General features: G+C 33.3%; 1 protein-coding gene across 3 annotated transcripts in view; it reads right to left on the bottom strand.

The window, feature by feature from the left end:
• PDS5A (PDS5 cohesin associated factor A) overlaps positions 1-19479 on the bottom strand; it is a 150882-nt gene that overhangs the window by 34773 nt on the left and 96630 nt on the right. For all 3 annotated transcript variants that reach the window (XM_049108667.1, XM_049108666.1, XM_035714458.2), the window contains exons 18-25: positions 13331-13436; positions 11380-11540; positions 8329-8452; positions 7324-7482; positions 4821-4889; positions 3608-3744; positions 801-924; positions 296-500 (exon numbers count right to left, since the gene is read on the bottom strand). In XM_049108667.1, coding sequence (XP_048964624.1) covers positions 296-500; positions 801-924; positions 3608-3744; positions 4821-4889; positions 7324-7482; positions 8329-8452; positions 11380-11540; positions 13331-13436 — 1085 coding nt within the window. The remainder of the gene's footprint in view (positions 1-295; positions 501-800; positions 925-3607; positions 3745-4820; positions 4890-7323; positions 7483-8328; positions 8453-11379; positions 11541-13330; positions 13437-19479) is intronic.

The raw sequence follows: 19479 nt of genomic DNA, 5'->3' as shown, positions 1-19479 counted from the left end.
CTGGGAAAATACTTCTTTATTCTCTGACACCCAAGCAAAGTATTTAAATCAAGCCACACTGCTGATTCCCTAAGAAAAATGCAATTTCCCTAAACAGTGTTTTTACACTATAAATAGGACTGAGAAACCAGGATTTTAGACATTAAGTATATCACAACTACAGGAATAGCATTCTACAAAAATTATGGTGTTATTATAAATACACTACAGTGGAAATATATGAAATAAACCCCACCTACAAATTGATATACTGACAAGATACACTGGCACGCTGGGAACTTTCAAAATTACTTACCAGTAGCCATGGGGTTCTGTTTAATGTACTCCCTGCGTATACTGATATTTTTTAGTAAACACTGTCGTGCATGTGCTCTTCTCTCCTTCACAGGATCTTTGGCACACAAGGCAAAGATCGCCATATATTCCAATGGCAGCAGTAACTTCACGAGAGCTTTATGCAACTTCTGGGCAAATATCTGCCTTACTTGGTAGCACTCATCCTACAGCAGCACAAAACCATAAATACTTAAATAAAAATGTTAGTACTTTTAAAATCATGACAAAATAACCTAGTTAAGAAAAAAACTGGCAAACTTTAAAGAGCAGTTTGTTTCAAATGTCTTCATTTAAAAAATAATGGTAATTATACTGGAGAATAAAAAACAATACTTAGAAGATACTTAGAATAGTTGTAATAGCAATTCCTTTTGTGCACACAGCAAATGGATCTGTATCCACAGAAAGTAAATGTATTTAACTTTGAAGGCCAAGTGATTGACAAAAATAAGAGGAGTACTTACGTTAATAACAAGTGCACAGAGCTGAAACTGTTCTGGAGTTATAATTTCATGGTAACAAGGTTCCTGAGCAAGCTTCATTATGGCACTACCAGCAGCTAATCGCAAGCGAGACATATCAGATTTACTATAAACAAACAAAAAAGAAATAAACATTTCCTATAACCATTATCATTCACAACAATGTTTTGATCCCTTTTTGAGTGTTAATGTCTTTAGCATAATTTATGCTTAAATTGATATAATGTACAAATATCTGGGAAAACTACTTTGAGTCCTTGAACTCAACACAAGGAAAAAGGTTCAAATCATTGTGACTAACGACAAATTTATTTATCTTCATTTTTAGTTATGTTCTAGTGTAGATCCTCTACCACAGCCAAGCAGCTCTGCTTAGGATCACAACTTAACACTAATTCCAATGTCAGTAAGAACCATTTACATCAGGAACGGTATTCCTCATTTTAAGAGGAATACACATTCATTGCAGAAAACTTGATTAAATCACCCATATTTCCTACAGTTTTTAAATGCATGTACATACACATGCATATGCATACACATACACACACACACACACACACACACACACACACCCAGAAATCTAGCCTAAGCCTACACATCTGATGAAATAGAGGGGCTAGCAATTAGGAGTTGATTTACACTACAGAAGGGGAGGTATCAAAAAATATCTAAAAGGAAAGAATATGGGAATGAGAGCCAGTATCTATCTGGGCTACTAGTCTCTGGGGCAGACTTTGTAGCAAAAAAAAAAAAAAAAAGGAAGTCCAGCATTCCCAGCCCAGCCCAGTATGCCCAGTAGTTTATTACCTAAATGGTAAAATGTGACAATGAATGGGATGAAAGGACAGTTTTATTTCAACTTTTATGTGAAACATACTATGGTTATGACATTTTGAAGACTTCAGGAAATGTGGAAAGCTGTCGGAGTCCATCATTAGCATACAAGAGGAGAAAACATGGCACTCTTGGACAATAGGATTATCAAAGTGAACATTGATATTCTTGAGGGAACTTCAAATGGCTTCTGAGACAAATAATTCAGGAATTTAAAAAAAAAAGTAACTACCATCTGGGTGCTTAAGTCTGTGCTAGTCAGTGTGTGAAACTGTCACAGGCTTTTTCTCATTTAATTTTCACTCTGTAGGATGAGGAAATTGAGGCTTAGAAAAGTGGTTTATATAAGTTCACACAGCTAGTAAATGGGAGTGTAGAGTTGTAGAAGTTTCTGATTCTAGAGCCCAAGTTAAACCATGGGATATGTAATACCTAATTAAGACTTGCCTAATTATTTCATGATTTATGTGTGTTCCACAATTAACCATTTGCCTATTTTCTATGATGATAAACAATGATGAAAAGAACATGTCTGTATATATGTATTCGTAAGATTCCTTTATTTCAGGAGTATAAAAATAGTCAAAATGGTAACATTTATAAGGATCTAGACAAAATGCCAAACTATCCAGCCAAGATTGTGCCAATTTATGTTCAAAGGAGTAATGAGGAGACCCATTACTCTGAACCCATGAAAGAAAAAAGTGATTACTTTAATAAATATTTTTGCTGATTTGAGAGGCAGGAGGTATTGCTAAGTTTAAGCTGTATTTAATGTATTTAGTGATGCTAAACATTTTTTAAAAGGTAAACTGATAATTTATAGTCTCTATCTCTATTGGGGATCCTATTTATCACTGATTTCTAAGAGCTCATTATTAAGCCTTTGCCATAGTTTCCCCAAATATAAAACTTCTCATTATCCCTAACTCAGCTCTAATCTTCTAATCTGTTCCTACAAAAACTACCCTTGGCTTATTCTATGATTAAGATAATTTTCCATGGTTTTCTTCAGTGTATCAAAGCATTCAGCATCTCTACTATAATTTGCTCATTTCCAAATCTCCTCACTGAATGCATATTCTTGGAAGGAGAGATTTTATACCTTTAAAAAAAGCACAGCAGTACCTAGGATGACAGTGCTCAATAAATAATGAATGCATAAATTTAAATTTATGTTAAATGTAACCTGTAATAACACATTTTAAAGGAGGAACACATCACAAGTAGAATTCTTTAGTTTTATCTGTTGGTACTCCTGGACCCTTAAGTCAAGAATTTGAAACAAATACGATCATGAAAAATTTGTTTTTATTTTATTTTATTTTTTTGTTGTTTTTATTTTCATCTTAAAATGAATAGAAAGAAGAAATGGTGATTTCCAAAACAGTGAAAATGTGTAGAAATGGAAACAATTTGTTTTTCTCATTCACAGAACTCTGTTTTAATCTTTTGCAAACCACCAGAAAGGCTGTAACTTTTCCTCCTTTAAACCCCTCCACTGAAGCTTGTATTCCTTTCATAGTACCAAGTCACTCCACTTATTCAATCACTATACTACAGGGCAAAAGGTAGGAACTGAATCTTATTTGTTTTCACTGCAATGCTTTTCATGGTGTTTTGAAAAGAGTAGTATTTCAACAGATATTTGCTTAAGTAAACTAAATTTTGAAGCCAACTGTAACATATAATGATTACAACTAAACATTTACTAGAAAAATCTGGTCTTTAAAAGTGAAAACAAACATTCCATCATTGAGATGAAAACCCCAAGTGAGTATATTAGATCTGATCCTGAGTGTTGGCAAACTGAATTTAAATAAAATATTAAAAAAAAAATTCTGATCCTGAAGCATATGGTACAACATTCAATATTAATTAGGTAAATAGTTCCTATGTAAGTTCTACCAACATTTTGAGCTGTAAAAATTGGAAAGGAAGAAAGATCTCACCTGATCCTCTTTTGCTCTGTCAGGTCACCCTCACTAACCAACATCGCTGATAATAATCGAAGAGTTGAATTGGCAGATTTAGACTGGTTGTTTTTCATACCCAACAGCCACCTTACCAGAAGTTTAATTGCCTGTACCTATAAAATATTAACATGCTAAAAAAAGAAAGGAACTTAAAATTCCAATTAGATGGAAGATTAATTTATGTCAATTAGATTAGTGAGGTTGCTTAATTGCTGGTAGACATGTTTTATTAAACATGTCTGTAGGATAACGATAACAGTAAGAATATTTATTCTGTTTAATCTATAATATGCACTTTTCCCAGAACTGTACATTAACTTATTTGATGTCCCAAGCAAGCTTACAAGGCAAATGTTTTTATTTCCAATAGATAAGGCAACGAGACACATTACTACGATGGATAATTTGCCTAAACTCTGGCTTGTGAACCCAGGCTTTTCACACTTGTCCAAGATTTTCAAATTATTTGAAAATACATTGTTTAAAAATAACTTTTTAAACTATACCTAGTATAGTGATTAAAATGAGCTATTTAGATAGATGTTAATTTTTTTATAAGTACTGCAAGAACTATCTTGAAGAAATCATTAAGTCTGATTCTATCTGACTATCCTGATTTAAAAACTAGGAGATTGCATAATTATTTGTGGTCATAATTACTTGGAAGTTTATACTCAAAAGAATGCTACCAATACACATGAAAGAACTAGCTAAAGGATCTAGGTACTATTTATGATATTTATCATAAAAAGGAAAAAGGAATTGATGGAACACGACTAGGAAGCTACAAAGGGTGAAAAACATTATCAATGAAGATGATAACAAATGAGTCTTGCTTCAATCCCAATATTACACTTTAAAAATTACCTTTACTGAAGTAATTTTGTATGTATCTAAAGTTACCAATTTGATGACAAGCATCTGTTTTGCCAAGTTAATATTCCTATTTTTGTAGAGAGTTGTAGTGAGGTTAGATCTGAGATGCTTCTGAGCATCAACATTCCACAAATTTCTGTGTAAAACAGCCTCACTGAAATTTAGCAAGCAGGAAGTTCTACAGAAGATGCTGACATGTATCTATATGTAAACAACTCAAAGAGGACTACAATTTCTTTGAGAAACATAACTTTTGATTTAAAAATAAGTACTTCATGCAACACAAAAGTTATCAAGGCCTATACAAATTTACCTTTGCTAGTACTTCGGGGGAAACCTCTTCATCTGGAGACCATAATTTTCCATTCTTCTCACCTGTTGACTATAGACAATTGAATATATTTAACTCTTAAAAACAAAAGCAATTTTAAGGTTTCCTTCATTAAGTTTTTCATGCCGAACAATGCAGTGCTCTAGGAAACCTAGAGGAAAGTCACCAGAACTTGAAAAAGAAGAACAAAGTTGGAGGACTTGATCTTCCTGATTTCAAAACTTACTACAAATTTATAGTAATTAAGACAAAATGGATGGTACTGACATATATGGCCATATAGACCAATGGAATGAAACAGAGAACCCAGAAAACCCTCACATATATGGCCAATTGATTTTTAACAAGATTAAGACCAATTACTTCAACAAATGGTACTGGAAAAACTGGATATCCACAAGCGAAAAAAAAAAAAAAAGGATGAACTTCTAACACATAAAAATTAACTCAGTATAGAGCTATAGATCAAAGATCTATTAATTTAAGAGCTAAAACTATTAAAATCCTAAGAAGATGATACAGGGGAAAATCTTCATGATCTTTGATTTGACAAATATCTGACAAGGGTTTAATACTCAGAATATACAAAAAATTCTTACAACTCAGCAACAATAAACAACACAATTAAAAGCATGCAAAGGACTTTAAATGTCCAAAGAAGATACACAAATGCATAAAAGCACATGGGAAAACAAAAACAAAAACAACCTTCTACATTGTTAGTCATTAGGGAAAGAAACACAAACCCTAACCACAAGATACTACTTCACATCCACTAGAAAGGCCATTATCAAAAACACAGAAAAGAGTAAGCATTGGCAAAGACGTGAAGAAATTGGAAGACTTGTGCCTTGATAGTGGGAACACAAAATGGTACAGTCACTGTGGAAGATAGTGTGGTGGTCCCTCAAAAAGTTTAACAAAGAATGACCAAGTGACTCAGCAATTCCATTCCTTAGTATATACCAAAAAGATCTGAAAACAAGGTCACAAATGTTCAGATCAGCATTATTTACAAAAATCAAAAGGTGGGAAGAAACCCAACTGTCCATCAACAGATGAATAAACAAAATGTAGGCTATACATACATTATTTTGCATAAAATGAACTTCTGATACATAATACAAATGAACTTTGAAGTCATGATGCTAAGTGAAATATGCCAGGCACAAAAGGACAAATATTGTATGATAAGAGGCATCTAGAAGAGGCAAATTCAAAGTCAGAAGTACAACAGAGGTTACCAGAGGCTGTGGGAAGGAGACCATGGGGATTACTGGTTAATGAATACAGAGTCTCTGTCTGAGATTGAAATGTTTTGAGGAAAAAAAAAAAAAAAAGGTTTTGAGAAAATGGTGGTGACAGTTTCACAACAATGTGGGTACATATTTTAGGTGGTGGTTTGGGTCATTTTGGAGAGCTGTTTGGTTTTCCTGGGTATACAGTAGGAATACACGGTATTAAACTTGTTTTTTAAAAAACAAAACAAAACAAAACAAAAACACCAACCCAACAACAAATATAGGAATGCTGGTGTATTAATGTAAGTGAATTGTACACTTTAAAATGGCAAAAATGCCAAAAGTTTATATTATATATAAAATTTTACCACATAAACAACAAAAAAGAGCCACCTTAAACTACAATCTAGGTATCTAAGAGGTGTCTTAAATTTCACGTTTGTTGCTATTCACATCTATCAACAGTGCAAAGAACAGCGAAAATGTTAAGCCATGCTCTTCCATTCTTGTCTATTACATCCAAATCGGGGAAGTTAAAGAGAATGGAATGCACTGGCAAATGTCTTTCTAAGTTTGGATATCGAAGGCTTCAAGACTATTGGATCATGTGGAAGGAATAGGTAAGCTGGACAAATTAGCACTGCATTGAATGTCATCCACTCCTTGACCAAGTAGGCCATAAACTTCATTACATCTATTTGGTAAAGCAGTGATTCTTAATCAGAAGTGTATTTCAGGAATCACTTGGGGAGCCTTTTCAAGCTATAAATTTCCAGGCTCCAACCCAGGGCTAATAAATTAGCATGCGCGCACACACACGTGCCCATACCCACCAACCCACACACTTCAATAACTAAAATAGAATATGGGCCTCATGCCAAAAGTGCAATGTCATTATATTTCAAAACATTAGTTAAAAATCCATTTATATTTTTAACAACATCTGATAAAATAAAATTCTAGCATTCCAGTAAATTGTCCTTCAAATGTTAGGATAATAGCATTCGACTTATATTTTTTACTTCATGATTCATCCATCTCATGTTCTCATTTTTATTTTCTTAAATGTTAAGTTCTTGTAATAGCTACATGAAGTTAGAATGTCATTTGGAAATTTAAATAAATAAATAAGGAATGAAAACATAATAATTGAAAAGGAAAAGAAGAGAAGCAGAAATGTTTCTGTAATAAAGATATACAGTTTTAGCCTCATTATTCTAAATTTAATTAAATTATAAACTTACCCTGTCATTCATTAGCAGATCTTTCACAATAAAATTTGCTACTACGGATTTCATTGGGGAAGCAAATTGATCTGGGGCTAACATAGAAATGTGGCCCAATGAAACTAACGGAGTAATAAGTTGTTCTGGTACATCAGCATTCAGACTCCTACTGAGTGGCTATAAAAATAAAATAGTCAAAATTACCAGTTTTGTTTTATAAAAATCTAGACATTCTATGGAAACAGTAAATGTTCCTGACATTCTTAAATTTATTGTGCTCAAACAAATCTGTTCTAATGATATGATCAAAAGTAACTTCAGCCATATTAGATGCTTGATTCTTAGTTCAACTACTGAAATTCAGGAAGATTGAATCCAGAAAGGGGAAAAAAATAAAGAACATATAAAAGGCAGAAGTAAAAACAAGAACATTTCTGTATCATCAAATTAGCATTAAAAGCCTACATTAATAGGCTTGTTTTATTATTGGATTTCTTATCCTGTAGGGACATTTTAAATGACCATGGACCATAAATAAGCATTCACTGGGTTCTGTTGATACTATATCCAATTTATAATAACACATAAGAGTACTAATTGATCTTACTTACTCCTAGTACCTTTCTAGTAGTGGAATCAGGCCAAGGATTATACATAAGAAAAGACAAACAAGACTAATTTTCAGGTAGGGTTGTCAGGTACTTTAAACTGGGTAGTTTAAAGTTACCTACTTATACTCTCTGAGGTTATGTGGACCCACTGAGCCAATAAAGCTACAATTAAGTAAAATATTCTAACACAAACACACAAAATATTTCTATATGTAGTACTTGAACACATAATGTGATCTAGAGGCTGAGAATACAGTACTTAAAAAAAAAGAGAGAGAATCCCTACTCTCATAGAATTTATAGACTAGGGTGAGATTAAATAGCTTAAAAAAAAAACTACCTTCTATCTTGGTCAAACCACACAGCATAAAAATAAAGATCAACACAAACACATCCTATATATTATATATACCTCAAAAATCTGTGCAAGCTGGACTTCTTTATTTGTGAATATGGCATGTATACAGTGAACAGCCTGTTTTGCTTGATGTGGAGTACCTCTCTTTGCTTTCTGATGTAAAATGGGAATTAAGGTCCTGTAAAAAATAATATCATAGTTAAAAAAAAAAAAAAAAAAAAACCATACACCACAAGTAGTTCTTTTGGTTTCTCCTTCTTCCTTTCCCATAACTGTTTGGATGTATGCTAATAGAGAAGCCTCTCTTATTTTTTTTTTAAGTTTATTTATTTAAGTAATCTACACCCAACGTGGAACTCAAATTCCTGACCCTGAGATTAAGACTCGCATGCTCCATCAGCTGAGCCAGCCAGGCACTCTGAGCAGACTCTTAAAAATTACTTCATCTATAGAAAGATTTAAAGCTCCTTATCTGTCCCCAACTATAATCCAAGAAACACAATGTCTCGAGAAAAGGCCTATTCCAGGAGACAATTTTTGTTTAGGAGCCACCTCACGAACATGGAGAAATAAACAAGCCATCCTTAATTTATAGTCTAAAACTTGCCACATGCTATTTTTATATTCACCTTCTAAGTACAAACTCCTAATTTTCCGCTTTACTTCCACAATCCCATTCAGTTATTTTACAGCAGTCATGGAAAAAAGTAGTAAAAGGTCGAGTTTTATTAAAAAACTGAAATGATACCAGTGGAACACAGTATGCAAGGATACAGACATACATATATTGGTAGAGGAGTAATAAAAGCATTGAATGATTATTGAGAGCTTGTGCCAAGCACCATTTTAAGTGTTTTTACATGGATTAATTCAATTAATCCTCATAATCACCCAAAGAGGACTATTATATTAAACAGATAAGAAAACTAAAGCACAAAAATATTATTTATTTAAACTTAAGTTAATAGAGTTAGGATTTGGTGGAGTTGGGGTGTGAAGAGGTGTACTTCTGTTCCAAAATTCATGCACTTAACCTCCATATTGACACTGAAGATCAAAGTAAAACAATCTTTCCATAGGGCAATATGAATATACACATTAAAGTATTAAATGCTGATATGGGAAAACACTGTATCAAGAAAACAGCATGTGTGTATCAACCTATAAAAGAACAGGTATACACATCAAGCAGATAAAATACTCCTAAAAAATACTGAAGTGTTAATAGTGACTCTTTTTCTCCTTTACATTTCCTAAAGTTTAAGCTTTTTACAATGAACATATATGTATTTTTTTAATCAAAAGAAAATCTAAAGCAAGAAAATTTAAGAAAAGATACTTGTCATACATTTACTGTAGTGGTCCTATTTTCTAGATTATTAGGTCATTGGCATCAAATACAATGGTGACAAAGGGTCCTCTTATGAAAACAGGAGGCTAGATATTAAGAGCAATACCCCAGATCCTAGGTCATGCACCTCAACCAAAAAAACTGGAACATATGTTAGTCAGTATAAATCTAATTTGACTTTTATGAGTATTCCACATTTCTTTGTATGCAGGTTTAGAATGGTAAGGTAGGGATTTCCATGCCCAACTAGTCTCCCTAACTGAGCACTGTTTAACTCTTTTTTTTTTTTTTCCCACAGACTCATTTATGAGTAACAGTTCTTATAAATAACACAAGTAACAAAGGAAGACATATTATTAATCAAATTGTTGTTAAACATATTATTCATTCTTAGCCTAATGAAATGATGACACATAACAACTTTAACCTTTTTCCTTGGTTAGTCTAGTGTGCTATAATCCAAAGATGCCATCAGGATTGTTGAAGCCTGCACTATCATGCTTCTCTGCTCTTAAATGATTCTCTCCTTCCTTTCTTCATTAGTCTTAAGAACAAGAGGTTTTATTCCTTGTCTCCAAAGTTAACTATTCTATCTATTCCCATCTTACCACTATTTCATTTGGGATGGAATTCCTTTAAGAATAAATCCTTTACCTTAAAAAAGGTTTTTCTACCTTGAAAAACTCACCAGAAACTTTATCCTGCTATGCCAATTATTTTTTTCAATGTACAAATATAAAGATTATCATCTCTAGGCTATAAACTCTTTGAAAACAGGGACTGACTGTGGTAATTCTTTTATGTTAGCCAGTACAGTTCTGAGAATGAAGAGAATGTACAATAAATATTGACTTATTTTTCTCAAATTAAACTGTTAGCTCACAAATTTAATAAAAACTTTAGAAGTCAGGAGTCTTCTTGTCCTATTATTACCCTGTGAAGAAAAACTGGTTTGATTTGGATATATCCAGAACTATTTGCATATACCCTGAACATCTGATTCAACAGCTATCAGCAATGTGATTTTCCTCCAAAAGACATCTCCCACATCTTTTGTCTAAATATAAACTCTCAGCACAAGTTTGATCCTAAGGCAACCTCTTTAAGATGCCAAAGTAAAAGTATAAAAATGTATTTCATTCTTATGATGAAAGGGGAAAGGTAATCTTGAGGGAGAGATTAAAATTATAAAAGCACCACTGCAAACAACCAAGCAACTAATAAGATACACGATTAAAACACACTACTTGATTATCCCATTCTTTGATGAGACATGAAGGTAGCAGCTATTGAATTTACATAAGCGGGAGGAAAAAAAAACGAACATTCATAGATAAGGAAGATGTTATTAACCACAAATTCGAAGTTCTGTGAAAACTCTTGATTATTAGTATTTAAAAATAATCCTGTTATAGACAAAATTTCAGTTTGTTCTTTTGCCTAATTTCTTCTTCTGTTTGTTCCTCTAATGGTAGAGGAGGAGCACAAATCAGAGAAAAGATGAAACAAAGAATACAGAAAAGTAGCTTTTTTTTAAAAAGTAAGCTCCACGCCCAATGTGGAACTTAAAAGTCATGACCTTGAGATCAAGAATTGCTCTACTGATTGAGTCACCCAGTTGCAACCAGAAAAGTAGCTTCTGAGTAAAAGTTCTCTTTCCTCTCTTCTATCTTCCTCCATGAAAGGGAAAAATGACTGTATGGCTCCCACTCTTAAAACACTTTTGTGTTTACCATGAGAAAAAATATACTCACGATCGTATCTGGGGTAGGTCTGTTTCTATTTTGTGGCCTGTATTTCTAAAAATTTGTATAGCAGCTTCTGCTACCTTGTCATCTTCCATTCTGAGGCACTGTAACAGGGACTCATATGTCTCTGCAGAGTGGAACGAGGTAGGATGTGTGAAAGACAGAACCTAGAGGAATAGATACAGCTTTAGAAGTATAGACAATGGTTTTAATCCATTAAAAGAAGAGAATTACTTTCTAATATGAATACAATTCAAAATATTGGGCTGTATATGCTAGCATACGGAATGAAGATTTTACTTCATAGCCTCCTTTGCAACTTATTACATTTAATGATACATTAGCAAAAATATTGTGCAGATTTTTTAAGAGAGCTGATTTATAGCCCTTGCCTTATTTTCTTCTTCACCTTATCTATTCTGATACTGGGAATGCAGAAAATGTGACTCCATTCTTATGGATTGTGGTATTGTGATGTGAACAAAATATTAACACAGAGCTTTATTTCGCTGGCAAAAAGATACTCCATAAGGGGTATTTTAAGTGGAATCCATCACAAAAAGTTCACTTGTTACACCTATAAACAAGCCATAATTGTGAACTTTTATCATGATTACAAACATAAATAATTATTCCCTTATTTATTCCTACATAAGTCCCAGTACTAAGACATTTACAGCAATTTAGACACAACATGTCTACAAAGTTTACTTTCCAAGAAGTGGAAAAAATTTAGTTAGCATAGTATCAGGAGTAAGGGCTAAAAGTAGAGAAGTCGGGGGCAGGGGGTGCAGTATTTAGTCTTCATCAACAATTCAATTAGCATTTATTTACTGGGTTATAAAGTAAAGAGACTGTCTCATTTGGTGAGGTTCTTGTCCATAATATTTAGAAAACATATTGACATGTTACTAATAAGTTGATAATATAATACCTTATAAAAGTTTTAATTACTTACAGAAAGAAAATGGAGAATCAAATCTGAAAACCTGAATCAACCCATTAAAGATGTTTCTTAAAGATGATTTCATTTCACTCTTAAAAACTACTTAAAAATATAATCTCATTATTAAAAATATACTTAAAATATTTCTCATTAAGCATCATATCAATTCTTCCCACAACATTATATTTAAGACCATTCCAATACAATCCCATCACTCTTTTCTATATCATGTCCACTGCATTGGTTAGTTTCTTCTCCTTCAGTTTATATATTGTAATCATCTAAATATTTCTTTGCCTTCAATTTCCTCTCCTCTTTACTCTGTCAAGTGCTGTTATCATATTAAAAGCCCGAATGAAAGACCCTGATAATACCTTTCTGCTCCAATAGCATTCCACAATCTAATACAAACCTTGTCTCCCATTACTCCCCAAAGCAATCTTTTTCTCTAGTCAGGCTAGATTCCCAACAATTCCTAATATATGCCAAGAATGATTTTCTTTGATGATGCAGCACTTCCCTTAGACTAAATCATATCTTGTCCACAAAGTCTTGTCTGACCCAGTCTTACTAATTGCTCTATTCTCTGAATTCTTTGGCATAAGAATATAAATATGATTAGCAATTGTTTAAAGATTCTCTGATCAGACAGATGCTGTCATAAAATTTCTGTGAGTGATCGTACTACTCCAGATGAAAGGTAAGACTAGATCCTTTAAAACATACTGTTACAAAGCACATGTTGTTAAAATACAGGCATGCAAATGATGAATGAAACAGCAAACCCCCCAAACATTATTATTTTAAAATGTGAAACAATTACATTATTATAATGTAAAAAAATACATTTTTATAAAATATTATTTCTGCCACAAATGTTTAATCTTTCAAATAGTTCCCAATGAAATTAAGTCCTACTCTTGCATATCCTTTTTTTTTTCTTGCATATCCTCAAGGGAGTTCAAATTAAAACTGTGGAAATGCATGGAGACAAAATTATCTCAAAAGTACCTTAAGAAGTTCAAGTCCCGAACGAATAGCTGTATCTGGACTTACACCCTCCTCTTCATCATCTGCTGTCCCTTCTATTGATTTATTCATCAGTTTTACCAGTGCACTATAAAAACAAGAAAATCTAAATTAGAAACCATACTAGATTAGTAACTATATCCTAATTGCATCATGGCAGGATACATACAGCATCTAAACATCAGACACAAATATGTTCCTGGAGGAAAACGTTATTTTGTGACTTTTCAACTTTTTCCCTATTTGACAGCTGAGCTTACTTTCAGTTTATCTCCCCAGAACTCTGCCCAAACTCCATTTGTAACTCTACTGAAAACCAACAAAATTGAAATGAATCAACACATACTGGAAATAGAATTTAATATTGATTTCTATATATAAAAAAATCATTTACAATCTTAGGAAAAACAATAAATAGATGGAAGTTGTTAAATTGACAAATGACAAGTCACTAATAGAAAAAAGCAAATAATTAACAAAAATCATGGGCAAAGACATTTAAATTAATCTCTGGTAATCAACTTACTGAATCAGTAATTCCATTACTAGAAATTTATAACAAAGAAGCAGTTCATCAAAAGCATCATGTTATATTCATAAATAGATTAATAAGTTAAAAACCATTTAATTACAAAAATACAGATTCTAAAGGGCACATGAACCCTGATGTTTATAGCAGTATTATCAACAATAGTCTAATTATGGAGAGAGCCCAAATGTCCGTTGAATGATGAATGGATAAAGAAGTGATACATATATATGTTCCATGATATACATATACTCAGTCACCAAATAAATAAATAACATCTTGGCATTTGTAACAATGTGGATGGAGCTAGAGGTTAATTATTATTACCTTTATTAGGCTAATAAGTCAGTCATACCATATGACTTCACTCACATGTGGAATTTAAGAAACAAAAGATGAATATACGGAAGGCGAAATGGGAAAGAAAAAGGAAGAGAAGGAAACATACAGTAAGAGACATTTAACAATAAAAACAAACTAGGGTTGATGAGGGAGATGGGTGTGTTGGGTGTTGAGGGCACTTATCATGATGAGCACCGGGTGTTGTATATAAGTGATGAAACACTAAATTCTACTCCTGGAACCGATACTAACCAATGTTAACTAGAATTTAAATAAAAATTTTAAAAAACATTTAATTGTCCAACATTATAGAATTACTTCTTCAAGTACACCTAAACACCACAAAGTGGAGTATTACCTGGTCAATAAAAATCAGGCTATGTTGCAATATGGTACTATAAGTATAAACAGATATGATTTTTGGTTTTGAGACTGCTTCCTTATCAATGAACTGAGAAATAATACTACCTTATTTTGAGGACACTGATTTATTACAGCAAATGGCCAAATACATAGCAAATACTTAACAAATGGAAGCTAATCATAAAAGCTTTAGGTTAAAACTTTTTCTTTGGAAAAATATGCTTATTTTAGTCAAGTTACTAAAAAATGTAAGTATAGGGCTGCCCGGGTGGCTCAGCAGTTTAGCGCCGCCTTTGGCCCAGGGCCTGATCTTGGAAACCCAGGATCGAGTCCCATGTCGGGCTCTCTGCATGGAGCCTGCTTCTCCCTCTGCCTGTGTCTCTGCCTCTCTCTCTCTCTCTCTCTCGTCTCTCACGAAAAAATAAATAAAATTTAAAAAAAATGTAAGTATAAAACATAAGATACACATATATCTATATAATTTAAAGCAATTTTAGTACTTTCCTTTTTAACATCATAAGAATAATTTCAAAATCTTAGTATCTTTAATTGATAAAACTTTATTTTTTTGGAAAACAAATTAGGGATATGTATATAAACATTAGCCTGAAATAAAACTTATCATATAATTCACCTATTTAAAATGTATAATTCAATGGTTTTTAGTGTTTATTCACAGAGTTGTATTACCACAATCTAAATGAATTCTCCCGTCCTTTTCCAATGAGTCACTGCTATTCACTTGCACTTTCTCCAGCCCCAGTCATCTACTAATCTACCTTCTGCTGCTATACATTTGCCTACTCTGAATATTTCATATAAAAATAAAATCATACAATATATGGTTTTCATAAGTGACTCCGTTCACTTAGAGAACTGTTCTTAAGGTTCACCCACATTGTCGTATGTATCAGTATTTCATTTACTTTAATCCTGAATAATCTTCCAGTATATGGATGTAAGACAACTTACCCATTCATCAGTTGAAAAGACATTTGGGTTGTTTCTACTTTTTTGGCTATTAGAATTAATGTTGCTATAAACATTCATGTACAGGTATGGACATATATTTTCATTTCTCTTGGGCATATATTTAGGAGTGGAATTGCTGGGTCATATGGTAACTCTGTTTTAACTTTTTGAGGAACTGCTAAACTGTTTTTCAAAGCAGCTCCATCGTTTTAACATTCCCAGCAGCAATATACGAACATAACAATTTTTCCACATCTTCTCCAAATTATCTTTTTGTTATAGCCATATTAGTGGGTATAAAGCGGTGTTTCATTGTGTACACATGCATGCGCACACACACACTCCCATCTCTGCACAAAAAACTGCCTTATGTCAACCAATCCCCTTTTTCCATGCTGGCAATCACTGATTCTGTCGCTGTAATTTTGCCATTTCTAGAATTTCATACATTGTGTGTCTGACATCTTTTATGTGACATAATTCTTTTGAGAGTCCTCCATGTTGTTGAGGAGAATCAGTAGTTTGTTCCTTTCTACTGCTGAGAAGTATTATATTGTATGGTTATATCACAGTTGTTTATCCAATTACCAATAGATAGACATTAGGATATTTCTCATTTAAAGATATAAATAAAGTGCTATAAGCAATTAATTATATATCTTTATGGCAATTTATGTTTTCTTTCCTTATAGGCAATACCTATCGGGATTCCTGAATTGTATGGTAATATTATATGTCCACTTAACATTACAATAAACCGTCTCCTACTTCACTACCACTTGGTTCAGTCTACACCCTCATCAACACTTGGTATAGATAGGGTCTTTAATTTTACCATTCAAATGGTTGTGCAGTTGTATTTCTCATTGCAATCTGACTTTATATTTCCCTAATGAGTAATAATGTGTATTATAGTTTCCTGTGCTACTTTCTTATTTGTAAACTTACTTGAAGTCTGTTCAAATGTTCTGTCCATTACTAAACTGTACTGTTTGTTTTACTGAATAGTAAGAATACTTTTTATATTCTCGCTATAAACTTTTCAGATATATGCTTTGCAAGTATGTTCCTAGTCTTTAGCTTGACTTTTCTTTCTCATAATAGTATCTTGCAAAAAGGAAACAGGATTTAACTTTCATTCATTATGCTTTTTATGTTCCATTTAAGATATCTTGCTCACCTCATATTTTGTTCTAGAAGTTTTACCTCTGATATTATATATTTTTTAAAAAGTTATTTTCAACTTGAAAAAAATATTTTGATTTAAGCTATCAGGAGGAAATCCTATAAAAATATGAGTTTAACAAGATTATAAATTTTTTAAGATCATACATGTTTGAAAAATTTATAAATGTATCTGATTATTGGTAAGAGGTAGTAGTCCGTTATTGACCACCTATGATGTGCTAAGTCTTAGTGTCTGTCCTAAAAATACAGTGCAAAACAAGACAGGCATAATCTGTTTTCATTATACTGTGGGTGGATCACCATTATAAGTCAAGAGAAAGACCCAAGTCTTGAAGCCAGGATTATAGTCCTTCCTCTTGTAAAAGTACTTTCATTTCTAAATTAGAGAAATAATACATACTCCATATACTTCACCAATTCACGTACATGTTCAAACTGCTTGGCAAGTCTTCTATGTGTCTCTTTCTCTTCTTATGCTGTATAACAAACTGACACAAATCTTCACCATTCTTCCTCAGGTCTAAATCTTTCCACTGAACAGACTACTTTATTTTTAACCTAACTGAGAATAATGAAGGCCTTGAGTGAAAACTAATTTTCTATACCCTGCCTTCTAACTTCTTCTAATTTGTATCTATTATTTTTTCATGTCACAGAGGAGGATTTCCTTCTTCCTTTCCTCCTCTATAAGGATGTTTCATTATCATAATTCTACCCCCCCCCATCTTCAACCTCTCTTCTTTTCCATCAGTACCTCTCAAAGGTATTTCATTTTTAAAAAATATTTATTTATTTATTCATGAGAGACACAGACTGAGAGAGAGAGGCAGAGACACAGGCAGAGGGAGAAGCAGGCTCCTTGCAGAGAGCCTGATGCAGAACTCAATCCCGGATCCTAGGATCATGACCTGAGCTGAAGACAGGTGCTCAACTACTGAGCCACCCAGTCGACCCTCAAAGGTATTTCAATATTCAAAATTCCTTCATTAAAAACAACAAAAGACCCTTTTTCAAGTTTACTCTCTTCCCATTTAATTTTTCTCCTTTACTTATTTTTATTTTTTTTTAAGATTTTATTTATTTACTCATGAAACACACACAGAGAGAGAGAGAGGCAGAGGCAGAGGCAGAGGGAGAAGCAGGCTCTAAGCAGGGAACCCGATGTGGGACTCGATCCCAGACATCCAGGATCATGCCCTGGGCTGAAGGTGGTGCTAAACCACTGAGCCACTGGGGCTGTCCCCACCCTTTAAAGATTTTATTTATTTATTCATAAGAGACACACAGAGAGAGGCAGAGACATAGGCAGAGGTAGAAGTAGGCTTCCAGCAGGGAGCCCAATGCAAGACTCGATCCCAAGACCCCAGGATCACACCCTGAGTCAAAGGCAGATACTTGACTGCTGAGCGACCCAGGCATCCCTCTTCTTTACTTTTTATAGCTAATCTGTCCACAATGGCTGTCCCATATCCAATTTATTTCCTAAAGCAGAGTTTACATTAGAAGTGTGACAGGGTATTTATCCCTTTGATTTTCTCATACCTAAAGGTGGCTGAGTGAGAACCTAGTGGGAACCCGTTGAGCTAAGCCAGTCACTTCTGGGCATCAGCAATTTTCTCTGCTCAAATATTATCATTTTGTATTGTGTTGTGAAGAACTATCTTAAGGTCTTCTCAATCGTTTGTCATCTGGGTTTGCCCTTGCTACCCCCAAACAAACTATTCTGGCCACTGTGATGTTTTTCCTTTATCTAAATCCAATGGAAGCTTTTAGTATCTATTTTACTTCTGGGAACATATGACCCCTCCATCTTTTAGTCCGTCTTACCTGTTCTCACTCTTTCCTGATTTTCCTTCCACTTTTGACCATGCCTCCTTAAAACAAATCTTTTTAATTGAAGAACTGTCATGGTAATATATTGGTTACAGGTATAGAGCACAGTGATTTGGTATTTATAAACATTATGAAATGGTCACCACAATAAGTGTAGTTACCATCTGTCACCATTACCACATTGTTAAAATTTTAAAAAATTCAATGAATTCTTTATCTTCTCCTAGCCTCTTCATTTTCCTTAGGGTTCAGTCCTCGCCTTTTTCTTTTTAAATTTTACTCTCTTCCTGAGGTTTCAACCATTATTACAATCACTACTTCCTTTTCAACCACTATCTAAAGACAACTAACTGGAGCGTACATATGTGTATCTGTATCTGTATAATCACAAGGCTGGAGAAAATATACTAAAGAAAAATTGGTTATATTTAGGATGATTTTCTACTACCCTCATTCCTTTCTTCCAAAATCCTTCATTATGGTGAAAGTACATGCAATTTTCTAACTACTTTTTGATTCCTTCTGCCTTTGTCTATTTTTTCTTTCTGGAATAGATCCTAATGTTCATTTGGTAATTACTATGTGTAAGGCATTGTGCTAAGTGTTTTATATATCCATGTCATTTAAGCCTCTCAACAATTCCAGTTGTTATTGTATTGTAATATACTATTTTTATTTTAAAGGTAAGGAAATTAAAGTTCAGAGTAGCATAAAAAATCTACAGGGCTAGTGGCCTGGGTTGCTTCTTCCTCTGCAATATTCATCTGGCTACCCTACATAATTCCTACTGATCTTTCACTACCCATTTTATGTGTGATCTATTTCAGAGCCTTCCCTAACAACAAATCTATCCCACACAATTTGGGTTATGTAACTATCCTTCTCCAGTTACCCAATGTATTTT

Source organism: Canis lupus, chromosome 3 (genome assembly GCF_003254725.2).
Source record: "Canis lupus dingo isolate Sandy chromosome 3, ASM325472v2, whole genome shotgun sequence".
Classification (NCBI taxonomy): Eukaryota; Metazoa; Chordata; class Mammalia; order Carnivora; family Canidae; genus Canis; species Canis lupus.
Note: the sequence above shows the minus strand (reverse complement) of the source record. Positions and strands in the feature narration are given on the sequence as shown.